Genomic DNA, 18,800 nt, shown 5'->3' with positions numbered 1-18,800 from the left:
GCATGCCTTAGAATACAGATCTTTCAGGGAGAGATAGAGGAGTATCATCTAGACACCAGATTCCTCCAAACTCCAACAGAGGCCGCTTTTGCCTGCAAATTAAAATCCCACACTTCCAGGAGATGTCAGTTATCCACCTGATACTGGAAAATGGTGCACAGATACTTGAAGGCCCTTTCAAAACAAAGAGATTAAGGGGCTAATGACTTTACCGCCAGACCGCCCCAGTGGTGGTTCAAAAATTGCCACTAAGCCAGCAGCATCTCGCCCGCCATATTATGACTTTACCATGGAGCTGGCAGTGTTTAGGCAGGGGAGTCATGGGGGTGGTACGCTTCGGCTCTGGTAATTAGCCTGAAGCAACTGCCAGCCATGTTGCACTACCTCCAGCCGGTCGGGCGCACTGCTTACGTGCATTACGTTGTGCAAAAGAAAATGTGCGCACCCGACCCGAAGGCACTGAAGGTAAAAACATGAGAACCAGTTACATTTCACAAGGGCACATTTGCCCCGGAGGTAGTTTTTTGCCGAATTACCTGGCTTTCCGCTGACTCTCGCATTACGGGGTCTCACTGGGAAAAAGTCAGTGGAAAGCCAGGTCATAAATGGTACGTCTTGGAACATGCCTGCACAGCCTTTATGGGGTGCCTTTGCCTCTCCCACTGTGGTAGCTGAAATGTCAGCGGTGACGGCTGTCTCACCGCACATATTGTAATAATCGGTCAGTTGGACCGCCGAGGAGGCGGCAGTCAGAACGCTGAAACCTGACGATGGTCCCAAGACTCCTGTCATTGTAATCAGGCCCTTAATGCCGTACCTGCTAAGGACAGTGAAAAGAAGCTGTGTGTGGATCAGTTGCCTTCCTGAAAATTACCGAGCTCCTGCCTTTAAAGGTTAGCAGTTGGCAAGAGTGCTCCTGGGAGATAGAGGTACCAAGCACAACTGTTAACTGTGGACGGCGTGACGTTTTTCCCCGAATATATGGATAAGGCCTCTTGCTAAACTCTAGTCTCGAAAGAAGCTTAGATCATCGAAATGCAATGTATCCACTCGGATTTTGTTATATTTATTTATCTGCATCCAGTGAAAATGGAGTTTGTAGATCTTTCTTAACACATTTTAGCAAAATAGGACTTAAGTTGACATAAAAATGTTAAATCTGGCATTATAATTGCAAACAAATTGGGTTTTGTTATTTTACATACATTTATATAGCATGTACAGTCACATCAGTGGTTTTAAATCCATGTTACATTTTTCTTCAGGTGTAAATTGTTAATTTGTGAAAAATCCCTTCCTGCAAGCTTTTATCTGAGTTTAAAATAAGCCAAACTAGTGACAAAAAAAGTTTGTATTTTTAGAGACGTGCACATGCTGCTGGGCTTTACTAAGTAATTCTCAGCTTCCACGAAGTCCAAATACTAGGGGCCATATGTAGGTAATATATATTTACCGATTCATAAATACCGAATTTTACCGATTCGGTATTTATGAATCGGTAAATAGAATGTAGATAAACATTCGGTAATTATTACCGAATCGGTAATATTCGGTATTTATGAATCGGTATTTACCGATTCGGTAATAATGCATCCCTTCCAATTCATTCCTATGGGCCTGGAGGCCCATAGGAATGAATGGGAAGCCATTCACAATTACCGATTCGGTAAATACCGAATCGGTAATAGGGGGAGCATATTCATGGGTGGCAGGGTGTCACATTGACACCCTGTTGCACCCCTGAATCGTGCATGTGTGCACATGTGGCGCACATACATGCCCTAAGGGCATGTATGTCTGCCACATGGCACTTGTCAAAAAGCACAAAATTGCTTTTTAAAAGGTTTTCGTTATTTACCATCAACTTGTAGTTGGTGGTAAATAACGAATCCAGAAACCTAAAATGCACTCACTTGAGTGCCCCCTACATTGGATTTCAGGATTCGGTAATTTACCGAATCGGTATTTTACCGATTTCTTAAAATTCCGATTCGGTAAATTACCGAATCCTGAAATCCAGCCACCTACATCTCAATTGCCTAAATACCGGTCGGTAACGGGATATCTACCGATTTTTGGCAGTTACCGACCGGTATTTAGGTACCTACATATGGCCCCAGATGTCTAAAGTTCGTAAATAAAAGAAAACCAGTCAAAAAATAACAAAAGGATTGGATTTTTTTCACAAGTTACTAAAAGTAATTCCTGCTGTATGTAAAGACTTTGTAGAAAAGATGTGAGATAAATAAAATATCCGCTGCTTTTATGCTGTTATTTTATTAGACGAGAAGAAGACCTTTGGCCTGGTGAGATGGAAATTGTTGCTTACAATTTTAGCACAGTTTGAATTCCATTCCCGGCTTACTGGGTTGATTATTTCTCTGCGCAAGGTATCTTCAGCAGAGATCATTATACATAGAAATGAGGCAGGCTGGCCAAATGATACTTAAAAGAGGAACAAGACAGGACTTTCCTAAGTCCCCTGTTTTCTTTGCCCTTTTTAGGTCTTGCCTGGGCAGATCTTGCACTGTCGTTTTCAAAACATGCTGGATTCGGAATATGGACTTTAAGCATTTTCCACCCAAGTGTTTTATTAGGTCCTTTGACTGTCTTTTGGAGAAAAAAAAATGTCATTGGTTAATTTGTTTAGTATTCCCTTCTTAGTAATTCCTTTTCTCTTGTTGTAACCTCCCATGAGGACTGCCCCTGTTACACGTGTTGTTACTCAGTATTTTTTATGTCCAGTTTGTGAGCACTAGTTTCTTAAATGACTTTTTCCTAGGTGCTGTTGCAGGCATGACACGCTCTCCCGCTTCCCAACCCTCCCTGTTTTCCTGACTCAGTGAGCGTCCCAATGATGGATGCTGAGCTTTATCTTTTAAAGTCGTCCCCTTCCCGCTTCACGGCCAGTCATCACGCTTCGTGCTTGATAAGACTTTTAAATTAGTTGGTTTATCTTTAAGCAACCACGCAACTTTCTTTAGTCTTGCACGGCGCTGCGCTCCTGCACGTGCTATGCCCCGGTGGGCGCGGCATGCCATGCTTTATCTTCAAAACACGACAATGTGCCTTTCTTTTGTTTTGTAAGGCTCTGCACTCCAGCACGTGCTATGCCCTTCCTGTGTCTACAGTAACCCTCCTTGCTGATGCAGGTGATAACCTGACCAGGTACTCGTGACCCTCCATCCGAGAACTGGTTGTAGCCTCCGCTGCTGCTGTAGCAGCTCACCAGGCTGTCCTCGGGCTGCAGCTAGTCAGGCTGCATGGCAATTAGCTGATTATGGGGGAGTAGGGTCAGCTCATAGCTGTAGGTGGGGTGCCGGAATCAACAAGACAAAGCTTTGTAAACCTGGCCTGGCCAGCCCAACACTGTCAGCAGCCAGTCTATAAACAGTAGCAGACATTCAGCACTTGAACAAAAATTAAAGTGAGGTAAGTGCCTTATTGCTTTTCTGAGCCTTGCTCACTGGGCATTCAGTGTGTTGCTCCTCTGTGTGAAGACATAGGGCTTGTAATAAATGACTGCCGTGTGGCAGCTATCTCCCTGCATTCCAAGCTTGGCAGCACTTAAAAGGTCAGTAAAGCATGCATAATTTATCTGGGTCTATTTTATTTAATGGCAGTTTGCCTCACTGTGGTTCTTTAGTTATACTGGAACAGGGAACTACAAGAACCACAATGGAAAGCTGGGGCTGCATACATGGCTACCACACTGTAGGGAAAAAAATTCCTTTAATCATAAGAAGGCCTAGTCACAAAGGTATAAATTTAAACATTTCTTTGGTTGTTTATGTACCTCATTTTATCTGCTTTAAAGGATGCATTGCAAACAAAACAAATAGGTAAAAACATTGTCATTTACAACACCAAAAGCTCAAACTCACAAATGTGAGACTGATTGCATTGCAAATGCTTATTATTGAATGCTTAGCGGTTTATATTCTAATTCCTCACAGTGCAAGAGCTCCCGTGGCTGGCCTGTCCATCAATTAACTTTACGCAGATGATATTGCTTTTATATTCATTAACTGGGCCAAGTAACATCTCCCAAGCTATGGAGGTGGCCAAATCCTATTCAAAACTAGATGGCTATTGGATCAACAAATCTAAAACAGAGCTTAATGCCTCTCAAGTGATAATACCATCTAGTCTAGGCACACATTGTAATACTCATCCTAAACAATATTTAGGGGTTTGATATTTAGAAGACGTTAATGTTCTCTGTGATGCAAACTCTGTACCATTAATCAACAAGGTTAAAAACCTGTTGCAGCACTGGGTCAACTTACCACTATCAATTATAGGTCATGTTTCCCTGATTAAAATATCAATATTTCCTTTATGTAATGCTTTTGTGCCAAAATAGATATAATGTTCCAGTTTTATTTAGGCTCATAAACAGTCCAGAGTCAGAATCAAGATTTTAAAATTAAAGGGATAGGGTGGTTTATGCCTGCACAATCTCTTTTTTGTACTACCTGGTGACTTCTGCAGCACAAATTTGACGACTTGCGACTTATAGCGAGGTGTTTGTGCTGTTAATGTTAAAATACATAAATATTCTAGATCTGTCCAGTTGCATTAAGCTTGTTAAGCTACAAAAAGAAGTTTGCTATGAGGCTAACAATTCTAAGAAAAAAATAGAGGCAAGCTTCTACTTCACGAAACGCCATTGGCTGAACATGGAATCTCTTTCAGGTTGTGACACTCATAAAGCCTCAACTTTGGGAGTATGTCAGTGTTTCGAAAACAGCAGACATTTGTACACGCAATATCTTGAAATCAATTTACGCTTTTCACTTAAGAACTAGGAAATATATTGGATGGTACTATTTTCCCTTCATTGAGTTATTACAATTGTAATTGTATTTACAAGGCGCTTACTACCCCTCATGAGGCATCAAATCGCTTTTCGGCGAGTAGCACGCTACTCTAGAACCCCAAAAGGGTTAGTGGTGAATAAGTATAGGGAAATATGTTTTTAATTTGAGAGGTGGACATGTGAGTCTGTTAGATGGATTGAAAAGGATATTGGAGAGATATAAGAGGGAAGAGTTTAGAAAGTGTTTGTCGGGAGATCATAGTAGCAGGAGGAGGTTTGGGATGAGTAAAGGAGAGATGGAGGAGGGAAGAGTCTCTAGAAATTAATTTGGGAGATCATAGTACTAAAATTAATTTTCGGATGAGCCTAAGGAGGGATACATGAGGGAAGAATTTATAAATGTCGAAAAAGCTTGTTTTTTTTGCAAATAAAACAGACAAAATGAATTGCACATCATATTTACTCTTAAAGTGGAGTTTTGGTACAATTAACTATTCTCTGAACCGTTAACATTAGCTTCCTATATTAAAGATAGGTAAGAAGGTTTAACTGGTTTGGTTTGTGATCACGAAGGTCGGTTCTTAATTATCAAGACAGCTTAGTCATTGTTGCGAGTTTCTAATTTCCATACAATGTTTTTCAAATGATAGATGCTGTATTACACACCGGTTAAACGTAATGCATTTTTTTCTGGGCTACCTCTATATTACCTTGATGTGATGACAACCTAGACGGCAATTCGAAGCATGCATTTTGAGAACGCTCTGCTCTTTCCAAATATTGGTCTGATAGTTTCAATTTTTTGGTCCAGGAATTGGGCTTTTTGCTGCTTCAGACCCCCAAAATTTTCAGTTTTGATTTTGCAGATGAATAGACTATGCAAGTCTTTCAGAATAAATACATGATTTTTATTTCATTGTTAATAGCACAGATTTTTGTAACTTATTTCTGGAAATCATCTACCACACCGAAAGACTGAACAAAATGGGGAGAGTTATCAGACAAATTAACAAAGTGGATAACTGTTACAAAATGTGTGGGAAGTTTGTCAAGTCATGTATCGAAGCCTAGCAACTTTATATTGGCATATTGGGTAGGTACAGTGATTAATCTTGAGTAAAATACTGTAAATTATTATGCAATTGTATTGCATTAAGTAAGCAAAATAGCACAGTAATAAGGAATCATGGAATTTCTATGCAAAGTGTTAGTTATTTATATCATCAATAATACAAAATAAAGATACGGGATAAGTGCAGTAACAAGGTTACTGGGGATAATTTCAGCACATTGTCAATCTATGGGGTTAATCAGTAATGGTTTTATCATGAGATTTTCCTAGTAAGTACTGTCACTCTTTAAATACAGAAGATCTGTTTAGCAGTTAATTACTCTTCTGTTCCATTACAGACATGTTGGAAATGAAGGACTTGTTCAGATAAAATGACTTCACATTGAGGAGATTCCGCCCGATTGGGGAGACTCCCCCTCGACTGCGGGGCCTCCCGCCATGAGTGCGGAGGCCCTTTGTGAATCAGGCCCACAGTGTGCAACTTACACCAAATTACACTTTGCCAATGTTGGAACGGGGTTAATGAGCTAGTAACACATTAGCACCCATTGTGCAATGTGCAATTAAGGCATGTGCGATATTTCTTTTTCACAAGTCCTTAATTGTTGAAAATGAGATGGGCAAAGCCCTTGCTTTGTGCAGTTTACTCTCAATTTGTAATCCTGTGATGGGCTCAAACACGTTTTTGCACCAGTTCTTGAATTAGTGATTAGTATGATCTACATTAAATTTTCTGCACTGCTGCTTGATTGCTACACATTTGGCCACTGTGTTTCTTTGCTTATGACAGTTTTTGAAGTTCATGATTAGGAATATCATGAACTTGAAAGGTTAGCAATGAGGCAAAATAATTAGGCTTTCGCGGCAGGAGTGTGAACCCTCCATTTTCTATGTTTGTAAACATTATATACTGCATTGAAGTATCTACTTGTTCTGAAATCATAACTGTACAGTGCACGTATTTCACATTGCCTCTGGTGTTTCCAGCCATTTAGTATTTGCAAACAATATATAATGTGTGCAATTAGATGCCATATTTTTTCTGGTCATTTTCATTGTGTTATCTTTCCATTGAGTGCTTTGATGACGTGCTTTTTCTTGTTATTCACTGTTTTAGTGTACCTATATTTATATATTTCTGAGGTAATATAAAGGTATTCTGTATTTACAATAACTCTGGATGGACATTCACATCTTTTTGCAACTGTGATAACTGTTGCACTGCACTTTGACCCAGCCTCACACAACGTCCTCTCAGCTAAGTAACGGAGTCTTGGAGGGCCAAGCACCAATTGTCCTGGCAGTTGAATCAACTATAATCATCCTCTACAATCTTTTCGAAGCTTTAACTGTGGCACTCTGTATGTAAAATATCGAGGATATCTTTGATGTGTGTGATGCACATAAAGAATGTGTTATGAATAATAGGTATTTACTAAGAAACTGAGTTATTAGTTGTGCAGTATGCAAATCCTGCACGAGTAATAGTTCCACTAATGCTTCATTATTGGCAACCAAGTATCGCTTTGTAGCACTTGACCCTCTTAGGATAGCAAAGTAAAGCATACTAAATACTATGCATTAAATTAGGACTTTATACATCAGGTAAATAAAAATTACCTTTAGTGATATTCTCCAATCACATTAACCGTAGAGGGTTTTGACCCCCATAATCATAATAGCCCAACCCATACCCGATGTAACCTTACAATTTAAAGGGTGTCATAGTATATGAGGCAGGCCTACTAGCTTTGTCAAGAGGTAACCACATCAATATAAAATGTGAACTTATTGGCTTTGTCAAGGAGTCAAGCATCAATGTATAATGCAGGCATATTGACTTTGTCATCACAGGTTAAAAATCACCATTACGCCCAACAGAAGCAATAATAATGTTTAAATGCATTCATCATTAATATAACAATTGCAATATTTACTAATGATCATTTACAATAAAGTATTCTGAATAAAGCATTTTGAAAAACATCCAGGCATGTGTTAGAGTCTTTCCTTTACTTTCTTCAGGCCACATACTGCAGACATATAACGACTAGAAGTCCCTTGTTAGACCTGCCATCCTTGGGGTGGTCTTCCCCCAAACCTTTTGCCTGTTTACCTCCTATTTTTGCTGATTCTTTTTACTGACCTAGGTACCCTGAGCACTTTCCCACTCCCATCTAGTGCTAAAGTGCATGTGTGTCTCCCCTAAAACATGGTTTCATTGATATATTCACATTCAGCACACTTGATTTACTTGTAAGTCCTTAGAAAAGGGCACTACATGTGCCCAGGTCCTGTAAATGAAATGCTGCTAGTGGGCCTGCAGCACTGATTGTGCATGGAGCAACAAAGGCCCTGGTGGTCCCCCAATGCTACAGGGCCTTCCTACTGGGGCTGGCTCACGAAATACTTCTGGCAGGCCATCTGGGCCAAGACAAGACCTTTTCAAGACGTGTCCCCCACTTGTATTGACCTAGGATAAAGATTTCCTAAGATGCATTCTGTAAAACTTTTTTACCTGCCAGGCCACTGGGAAGACAGGGCAGAAGTTGAAAGGCCCACTTAATCCCTTGCCTGTCATTGACATCCTCTTTGAAAGGGTGGGCATCAACATTATAGAGCTTTTTGAGCCCCAAACTGACTCTGGCTGCAGGTTTATCCTGGTGGTGGTGGACCGTGCCACAAGGTACCCAGAGGCCATACCTATGAGGTGCAACTGCATCTTCAGTGGCTGAGTCCCCAATGGATTTCCCCAAGGAAGTAGTGTCTGGCAGGGGTAACCAACGTCAGGTTTACTTATATGCAGTCAATGTGGAAGCAGTGTGGAGTTACTTATAAGTTCTCCATTGCCTACCACCCACAAACCAATGGGCTTGTTGAAAGGTTCAACAAGACCCTCAAAGGCATGATCAAGGGTCTTTCTGAGGCCCTCAGGCATAAGTGAGACATCCTCTTCCCATGCATTTTCTTTGCTTACAGTGAAGTACCACAAATAGGGGTTGGATTTAGCCGCTTTGAACTCCTGTATGGTCATCCTGTAAGGGGACCTTTAAGTCTGGTGAAAGAAGGGTGGGAGCAAGCTCTCAGAAAAACTCCCCAGGATGAATATAGCTACCTTTGACTTTACTTCAGGCTACTGGCAGATTGCCTTAACCGAGAGGTTAGCCTTCTCTGCTCCAGAGGGCCATTATAAATTCTGGGTAATGCCCTTTGGCTCAAAGAACGCTCCTCCACCTTCCAAAGGCTGGTGAACCTGAACTTAGCTGATATGGAGCCTTCAGTGCTGCTTACTTGGATGACATAGCTGTATTCAGTAGTAGCTGGAAGGACCACCTATTTCACCTGCAGGAAGTGATTCAGGCTCTTTAACAGGCAGGACTCCAGGCCAAGACAGAGACCGCCATGGCCAGTAAGCCTTCAAAAACCCAGACTGAGGTAAGAGCCTTCTTAAGCCTCACTGGGTACTATAGAAGGTTTCTCAAGGGATATGGCATCATTGTTGCCTCCTTGACAGAGTTGACTTTGAAGGAGCAGCACAGATATGTGATTTGGACAGAGGCATGCCAAAATACATTTGACTCCCTGAAGCAGGCCATGTGCACAGCCCATTTACTCAAGGCCCCTGACTTCTCCAGAAGTTCATTGTACAAACTGATGCCTCAGAACATGGCATATGAGTAGTGTGATCACAGCTAAATGAAGAGGATCAAGACCAACTTGTAGCCTTCATCTCTAGGAGGCTACTTCCCATGGAACAAAGGTGGAGTGCTATTGAAAGGGGAGCCTTTTATGTGGACTGGGCACTGCAGAAGTTGAGACCATACCTGTTTGGGACTCACTTCCTGGTTCAGACCGACCCAGACCTCTCAGGTGGCTAATACAAATGAGGGGTGAGAATCCAAAATTGCTGAGGCGGTCCATATCCCTACAGGGAATGGACTTTACGGTGGAACACAGACCTGGGTAGACCATGCCAACACTGATGGGCTTTCAAGGTTCTTCTGCCATAGTGATGAAACTCCCAAGAGGTTGGGTAGCTCTCCCCACTTTCAGCTGGGGGGATACGTGTTAGACCTGACATCCTTAGGATGGACTTCATTCAAAGGTTTTGCCTGCTTACATCTTATTTTTGCTGATTCTTTGGTTGACCTTAGGACTCTGAGAACTTTGCCACTTTCAACCAGTACCAAAGTGCATGTGCTTCTCTCCTAAAACATAGTTTGATTGGTGTATGCACAAACGGCACACTTAATTTACTTGTAAGTCCCTAATACAGTGTGCTACATGTGCCCATGGCCTGTAAATTGAATGCTACTACTGGGCCTGCAGCACTGATTGCACCACCCACATAAGTAGCACTTTAAACATCTCAGGCCTTCCACTGCAGAGCCTGTGTGTGCAGATTACAATGCCATTTCACCTTGGTGTTTAAAACCCCTTGCCAATCATTAAACTCCCCATTTATTACATATAAATCACTCCTAAGGGGGGCCCTAGGCAGCCCATAGGGCAAGGTGCTGTGAAATCAAAATGTAGGACATGTGCTTTTTAAGTTCTGCATGTCCTGGTAGGCAAAACGTTCCAAACTTGCTTTTCTACTACTGGGAGACTTACCCCTCCCATAGGTTAACATTGCGGTTTCCTCGTTACATTTAATACGCTGTAATTCCAAATTGGTAATGACAAATCCTCTTTAAAGGTAAAGTTGGATTTGAAGTTACCATTCTGAAATGCCACTTTTAGAAGTTGGAACTTTTACTGCTGTTAGACCTTTGGTGTCTGCAGCCTATCTATGATTTGTGTATTCCCTCTAGACAGTCCAACACAAGGGAAGGCTTGCTGGGACTTCATGCATCTTCCTGGAAGGAAGGGAGGGAGGAGCTGGGCACAGCTCGACACTTACACCTGGATAGGCTGGACCCTGCCCACACACAAAGGGCTGCATAACCCCTATAGTGAGTCTGGAGCCAGGGCAAGAAGAATGGACCTCTGTACACTTCAAAGAACCTTCTTTGAGGTCACCCCCTCTTCAACGGCACACTGGGTCTATGTACTGGACCTCTGATCCTACCACCTCAGTAAACTTCTGGACCTGAAACCAAGTTGCCAAGAAGAAGGACTGCTATGCTGAGGAATGCCACACTGCTGGATTGCTGCTCTGAAAGACTGCTGCTTGCTGTGCTCTCTGCTGCCTGCTGCTCTCTCTGACTGGACCCACATCACCTGACTAGCCTCCTGTTCTTCAAAGACTCAGAGAGATCAAAGTCTTTAACCTTGCTCCTGTGCCCGGTTCATTGGAAGTGAACCCAGGTGCTTGCTCCAGTGGAAACAATGCATTTTCTGCTGCTACACAGAACCAAAGCATCGCCACTGTTGCGGGAACAGAACCAGCGCATCACACATGGAACCCGCACATCGCTATTGGGACTGCTGTATCGCCACCACTGCTGAAGGACGATCGACTCATCTCTTCATTTGTGTGGAGAAACCCCACGCACCGGATTTGGAACCAATGCATCTCTGAACTGGAGCTTCGTCTTCGGAACCACAAACATCACCATGCTTGTGTGAGGAAAATCAACGCATCTTGTGTTGCGACTTGTATTAAGATACATTGGTCAGCGAGCCTGGCGTGGGTCCTGTGTCGGGCCCGTGCTCTATTGCGGTCAGCCTGAACTCTTCAGTGAGACCAATTAACTCTTTAAGCGCTATTTGCTTCTAAGTACCATTTCTGCATTTAATCTTTAAAAATTCTTCTCTCAACTTCTATTTTTGCATTTCTGTCATTTTGGTCTTCATTTAATCATAAAATTATAATCTATTTTTCGAAACTGTTTGTGGTATTTTCACTGTGTTACTTTTTGAAGTGCTGCACACATACTTTACACATTGCCTCTTAAGTTAAGCCTGACTGCTCTGTGCCAAGCTACCAGAGGGTGAGCACAGGTTAATTTATGGTGTGTATCTGACTTACCCTGACTAGGATTGTGGTCTTTGCTTGGACAGGGTGCATGTCTCTGCCAACCAGAAATCCAATTTCTAACATTCCTGCACTCCTAAGCTGAAAAGCACCAAGCCCAAACTCCAGTAATGCTTAATTCTCAATATTAACTTCTCCTGTGTGTGCCCAGTAGATGTAGGGAGATGTAGGGTGAGTTTCTAAACCACTTTGGAAGGGTGCTGCTGCACTCTGTGCAGCCCTCACAACACTTGAAAATAATGTTGGTGGTGCCCTTTCCCTCCTTGGGGCACCACAAGGAAGAACACCTTTTAACCCCTTCGGTGCTCATGATGGAATGGTTCTGTCATGAGCACCAATGCTCCTGTGCTCATGACGGAACCATTCCGTCATGAGGAAAGGGGCACAAATTCCCTCTGCTGCAAACAGCAGAGGGTTTTTCATTTTTGGGGGGCCTTCGGAGGTGTGGAAGAGCCCCCAACCTCCCGAGGCCATTTACCCATTTTCAATTTAATGACGATCGCGCGCATGGCGCGCTGTCGTCATTACATTGAAAACAAAACTGAAACTTAGTTTCAGTTTCAATGTTTCAGTGCTCATGGGGATATCTCAGCCCCCGGAGCACTGAAACACTTGGGAGAGGTATCGCTGGAAAGGGGAGAATCTCCCCTTTCCAATGGTACCCTTCCCCAGTGGATCTCTGCTTATGATCGCCCCAGAAGGGCGATCCCCAAGCAGCTATCCACCTACTAGCCACCAGGGAGGAGGGAGCAGCCCCTTGGGCAAGGGCCTTTGCTCCCCGCATTTAATTTTGGCAGACAGCCGTTAACGCCCCCTGACAGTTTTCCAAGATGGCTGCCGAGCCCGGGGCCAAAAACCCAGGTAACTCCCCTTGCAAAACCAGGTTGTTTTGTGATAGGTCATTTTGATGTCTCCTCAATATGTTTTGGGCCCTTGCGTGTCGCGGGTACTTGACCCTCCCACGTGAGGGAGGTACCATTTGTATGGGGAGACCTGGGGGAACGCTGGGTAGGAGGAAATTTGTGGATCCACGCAGATTCCAGAACTTTCCCACACAGAAATTTGAGAAAAAGTCTTTTTTTGAGCTAAATGTGAGATTTGCAGGGGATTCTGGGTAGGAAAACATTGGGGGACCCACGCAAGCCATATCTCGCTAGACTCCCCCGGGTGTCTAGTTTTCAGAAATGTGTGAGTTTGGTAGTTTTCCCAAGATGACCGCCGAGTCCGGGGCCAAAAATCCAGGTGACCCCCCTTGGAAAACCAGGTAGTTTTGTGATAGGTAATTTTGATGTCTCCTCAATATGTTTTGGGCCATTGCCTATCGCGGGTACTTAGGGCACCCACATGAGTGAGGTACCATTTTATCGGGAGACCTGGGGAAATGCTGGGTGGTAGGAAATGTATGGATCTACGCAGATTCCACAACTTTCCACCACAGAAATGTGAGGAAAATGTGTTTTTTTTTAAACAAAGTTTGAGGTTTGCAAGGGATTCTGGGTAACAGAACCTGGTGAGAGCCAGACAAGTCACACCATCCTAGATTCCCCTGGGTGTCTAATTTTAAAAAATTTATAGGTTTGCTAGGTTTCCCTGGGTGCCGGCAGAGCTAGGGTTCAAAATCTACTGGTAAGCACTTTGCAAAAAAAGGGTCAGTTTCCATTGTGAAAATGTGGGGAGTTCACGTTGCGTTTTGGGCCATTTCCTGTTGCGGGCACTAGGCCTACCCACAGAAGTGAGGTACCATTTTTCTTGAAAGACTTTGGGGAATGCGAGGTGGATTGAATTTTGTGGATCCACGCAGAGGAAAATGTTTTTTTTTTTTTTTACAAAGTTTGAGGTTTACAAGGAATTCTGGGTAACAGAACCTGGTGAGAGTTAGTCAGGTCACCCCATCATAGATTCCCCTGGGTGTCTAGTTTAAAAAAATGTAAAGGTTAGCTAGGTTTTCCTAGGGGCTGGCAGAGCTAGAGTTCTAAATCTACAGCTAGGCACTTTGCAAAAAATGGGTCAGTTTTCACTGTAAAAATAAAGTTTGTCCACGTTGTGTTTTGAGCACTAGGCCTACCCACACCAGTGAGGTACCATTTTTATCGGGAGACTTAGGGTAATACAGAATCATACCTATTGACTTTCAATGCATTTCTGCCTTCCATATGAAAGAAAAGTGTAGAAAAGAAGTCACTTTGAAAAATGTCCTATAATTCTCATGCTAGTATGGGTACTCACAATTTCGCAAATGTGCAAATAGCTACTGTTTCTAAACTCTATATTTTGTTCCAATTTCAGAAATACATAGGTGTCTTTCATACCGATTTTTCCACATATATATTTTCCCAGATTAATTGCTATATACCCGGTACATAATAAAAAACCATTGCAATACGCTGCTCAGTTATTAGCTGTGGGTTCATCGGGTACTTGGTGAACCTACAAGTCCTATATATCCCCACAACCAGAAAGGTCCAGCTGATGTAACTGTATATTGCTTTCAAACAGCTGTCATAATTAGAAGTTACAGATGAAAACGTTGGCACAAATGGCTGTTTTTTCAACTAATTTTCAATTCTTCCTATATTCAACTGTTAGTTTCCATAAAGAAACCTTGAAGGATCTACACAAATGATCCCTTGCTGAATTCAGAATTTTGTCTACTTTTCTAAAATGTATAGCTGTCCAGGATCCATTACTGCTTTTATATCCATTTCTACCATTAACTGGAAGAAGGTTGTAAGCACAAAAAATAACAAAAATAGGCTATGTCCCAGTAAAATGCCCAAAATGTGTACAAAATGTTGGTTTTCTGACAAAAGTCTGTCAGTCCCTAAAAGCTGGTAATTTCAGCCCCACAAACCCTTTGTTGATACCATTTGCAGGGAAAAAAACAGACGCTTTACTTTGCAGCCCTTTTTTCCCATTTAAAACCATTAAAAAAAATGTCTGGGTCCCCTCCAGGGGAATCCACAAACCCTGGGTACCTTTAGAATTCCTATGATGTTGGAAGAAAAGGACGCAAATTTGACGTGGATACCTTATGTGGTCAAAAAGTTACAGGGACCTAAGAGCGAACTACCCCAAATAGCCCAAAAAAAGGCTTAGCAAAGGGAGGGGGGGGGGAGGACTAGCAGCAAAGGGGTTAAATAGGACCCTCATTGGACAATATTGAATACTCCTCTGCCAAAACAGTAATGAGCAGCTCCTGTCCTTTTGTGCTCAATTGGTGGCTATGCACTGCATGTCTTTTAGTCGTTTTTTTAAAAATCCCTGGCCACTGGACACCCAGGTGCAGGAAGTCCTGGTGGGGGCAGCAAGGAGAGCCAACTCTTGACTGTGTTGTTGGCTCATCGCTCACACACACCTTGTGTATGGCACCAGGAGCCAGCACTTCTGTTGTACCACCTAGGCTTTGGGAACTGCACATTCTGCATCCTCACTTAACTGTCATTTAGCTCTCACATTGCTCGGTCTGATTTTCAGTGGACAGAACTTTTTTCAGAATTGATCTTGAAGGGGCTGCTTCTTCGTTATCCATTTCTTAGTCTTCGCCATATTCTCTCGTAGCTTCTATACTACATCTCATTAGTTTAGGTGTTAAAATGTTAACTCTTCAGAAGGACTAAATGTAGTATTCTCATTAGTTATCTACTTTATCAGCATTGCTGGCCAACTTCATCTCTCCCAAATGGGTTTACTGTGCAGTTGGGGTCAACTAGTAAGTCAGTCAACGGTTTATCATAAAATTGATCTAATTGAAATAATTTCAATTAGAAAAATACATTTTCATTTATATACGTAAAATCAAGGTTTAAAACCACTGGTCTACTAGTTGGTTTTTTTCATAATTCTTGCAAGTTGAGCTAAACAAACATTATATATTGTACACATCACTCATTTATATATTACCATTCCTCCATGTTCAATTATTAAATCTTGCATATAGAGAGCATTAATAAAAGCAATACAACAAAGATGGCTTATAGGATACATGTTTAACTTACGCCACTCCAGCGCATCTGTGACACGAATGCTAGGATGAATGCAATTATAGTTGCGATTACACTTAAGACCATCAGAAACATGTGAGCCTAAAGAAAAGAAAATAATATGGTTACTATGTGCACCATTTTTAGACCAAAATATAGAATTAAAGCAGATGCCTATCTCACACACTAAGCAAAATGCCAAAAGCACAATTCTGCCCTTACAAAAGCGCTTAAATTGTGTACTATAACAAACTCACAACAATGGGCCCCATTACGATGTCAGTCGGAAAGCATTCCGGCCGACTCTTTGTCAGAATCGGTTCCAACCGACTTGCATTTGGCGAGTCTGACTGACCGATTACGATGGTTCCGAACACCATTCGGGAAGTCTCCCATTGACTTCAATGGGAGCCTGTGTTCTGACCGACAACACACGCTCCCATTGAAAAAAGGGGTGGTTGCGGAAAACCTTGCATTCTGTCGCAGGCACCCCATGGTGCCTGCCACACTGTGGATGGTTTTAAAGGGGGGTCCCTTGGGTACCCCCAGGGGCCCTAACCGGAGTCCTGCGGGTGAAGGGGGGGCCTGCTATTGTCCCCCAATGTCCTCTATTCCGTGTCAGACAGACCGATCAGAAAAGCAGTCTGAATCCAACATCGTAATACGTCGGCTGGAAACGCTGTCCATAGACCTGCACGATTCGGCTCCGACCGACTCAGAGTTTCCAAATGCCAGTTGGAACGGAGCCTGAAAGACCAAAAAGTTACCTTCTATAGTAATCGTTCGGTCAAAAATGTTTCCAAGTCAGTTGGAAACATGGGTTCCAACACGGGTTAAGAAAATCCAAATGCCGTTCGGAGCCTTCCCGACGGACATCATAATGAGGCCCCCTGTGTTTTGTGTGAAACATGAACTATTTCAATACACAAAGTTGCTACTACAAGTTTCCTACAATGCACACATTTTCGACTGGAACAAAGTAGTAGATGCTTATTGGATCAGAGGTTTACACTGCAGACCATACCATAAACATGTAAGTTGTGCACATCGCAGCTGTGTGCCTTTTTTAAAGACTGGAGTACTTGTTGATTCGTCCTGTTTCTGGCTATGCTGTTGGTAGCTCAAGCACAAACAAGGACAATTTCAAAATTCAGAACCCTATTCACAAATGTAAATTTACATATGTAAATCTGCTCCTGCATATAGATGTAAGTCTGCCTTTTTTCGTTAGTCACCATTTCTGAGTGTAAATTTACACTTAAGTGTAGACCAACAGATCTCCAACCAATCAATTCAGGGGCGGAGACATCTGAGGCTGAATTCATGAGTGTAAAGATACTAATTTCACATATAACTGGAGATTTCAGTCAGCATGGCAGAGATCTCCCTGTGGTACAGGGAACATTATTAAAATGCATTAAAGTAAAAAACGTATGTATATAAATGTAAACTAGAATAATATTTTTCACCCTGAAACTAACAAAATGAAAATTTTGAGCACATTAATTCTTCATAATAAGTCTATTAAATAATTGCATCACCATCATCATTTTTATCTTAATTAATTTAAAAAACATAAAAGTGTTACAGACATTTCAATTAATATAAAATAAAGTGCCTTTACAAATGAAGGTACTACAATATTTACAAAGTTATCTTACCCAATAGCTTAAGTGCAGCATACAGAAAATGACACACCAAACCATATTGAAGGACTATTAAGCATCTGTAACTATAAGAAACCTGGTCTCCATTGATCATAAATTATGTCTTTAAGAAAAAGGGACAAGCAACCTATATCTAGGAGCCAAAGAAAATCTACAAAAAGACCTAAAGTGTGTTGCAATTTGTAGAGAAACATTATCACAGGGACAGAAAGTCAGATTCTTTTGGATCCAAGCCTTGACCATGCAATTAGGGTAGTGGAAGCTTCATCAGTCGTACGGCCAAGAATTAGAACGAGCTTCCTTATTTCATTCGGTCCGCTCCCAATCTGCTCACCTTCAGGAAAGAATTGAAAACTTGACTGTTTAACAACTAGGCCCTCTCTCTTTTCCGTCTTTCTGTCCATTTCTTTGAACTAGCACCAGAACAGCTTTGGGTAACCATGCGCTTTACAAATATACCTAACATTAACAAAGAATTGGGGGCGAAGTCTGGCCACCGACAGAAATGGCCGTCTCCACGTAGAGCTCCCAGACTCTGGAAGAGAATGATTTTCCACATAGCTGTCAGGAAGGGTACATGGAGCCAGAATAAAAGCAACATGAATGAGACAACAGCGATGTAACTTTGAGGTTATTTTCGACATGAGAAATTACTGTTAAACCAGGCAGTTCTTCAATGAACTCCGGAAGCCCGGTTGTTCCTTCAGCTGACCTGAGCGTCACACCTCATTCTGTCAGGAAACAATCAGCTGCTTAAGAGATACGTGACTATCCTTGCTTTTGACCCAGAGGCTGCTTCAGGGGAATTAAACTACTCTTTAACTCTGGCAGAGGGGAAGCCAGGACTTTTCCTCTTAGCAGAGCGTGTTAAGGGAAAATTAGAGCACTATTTTGGTAGCTCAGAGAGTCTGTGAAAAACGACTCACTCTGTCAGGAATTCTGAAGAGTTAAGAGGAATTGTCTTTCTTGAAGTGGAAGGGCTGCTGTGTGTTTTTGAATTATTTTTGAATTGTTGAACAGCTGAGACTTTTCTATCTAACATGGGAATTCCTGTCAGCAGGGGGAACTTGGCTAGGCTGGGGAAAGCTGTGTGCCATTTCTGATACATTGTTTTTCAGCAACCCTTATTTGCAAACATGCAGTCATAATTTTTAGACTCCCAGACGTCTGTGGAAAAAATGACTCATTGTGTCAGGAAACACAAAAGGGGAAAGCTGTGTGTCATTTTTGATACACTGTTCTTCAGCATCCCCTGTTTTAAAACATGCAGCCATATTTT

The 18,800-nt window shown here is 42.2% G+C and overlaps 1 protein-coding gene across 2 annotated transcripts in view; it reads right to left on the bottom strand.

Moving 5' to 3' along the window:
- Positions 1-18,800, bottom strand: part of LOC146834490 (ferric reductase 1-like) — a 439,656-nt gene that overhangs the window by 67,925 nt on the left and 352,931 nt on the right. For both annotated transcript variants that reach the window (XR_014960631.1, XM_085601878.1), the window contains exon 13: positions 15,870-15,956. Coding sequence is in view for 1 of the 2 variants with exons in the window: in XM_085601878.1 (XP_085458004.1) it covers positions 15,870-15,956 (87 nt within the window). In the remaining variant the exon portion in view is untranslated. The remainder of the gene's footprint in view (positions 1-15,869; positions 15,957-18,800) is intronic.

The sequence above is a fragment of the Triturus cristatus genome, chromosome 4_2, assembly GCF_964204655.1.
Source record: "Triturus cristatus chromosome 4_2, aTriCri1.1, whole genome shotgun sequence".
NCBI lineage: Eukaryota > Metazoa > Chordata > Amphibia > Caudata > Salamandridae > Triturus > Triturus cristatus.
This window is presented reverse-complemented; position numbering and strand designations above follow the sequence as displayed.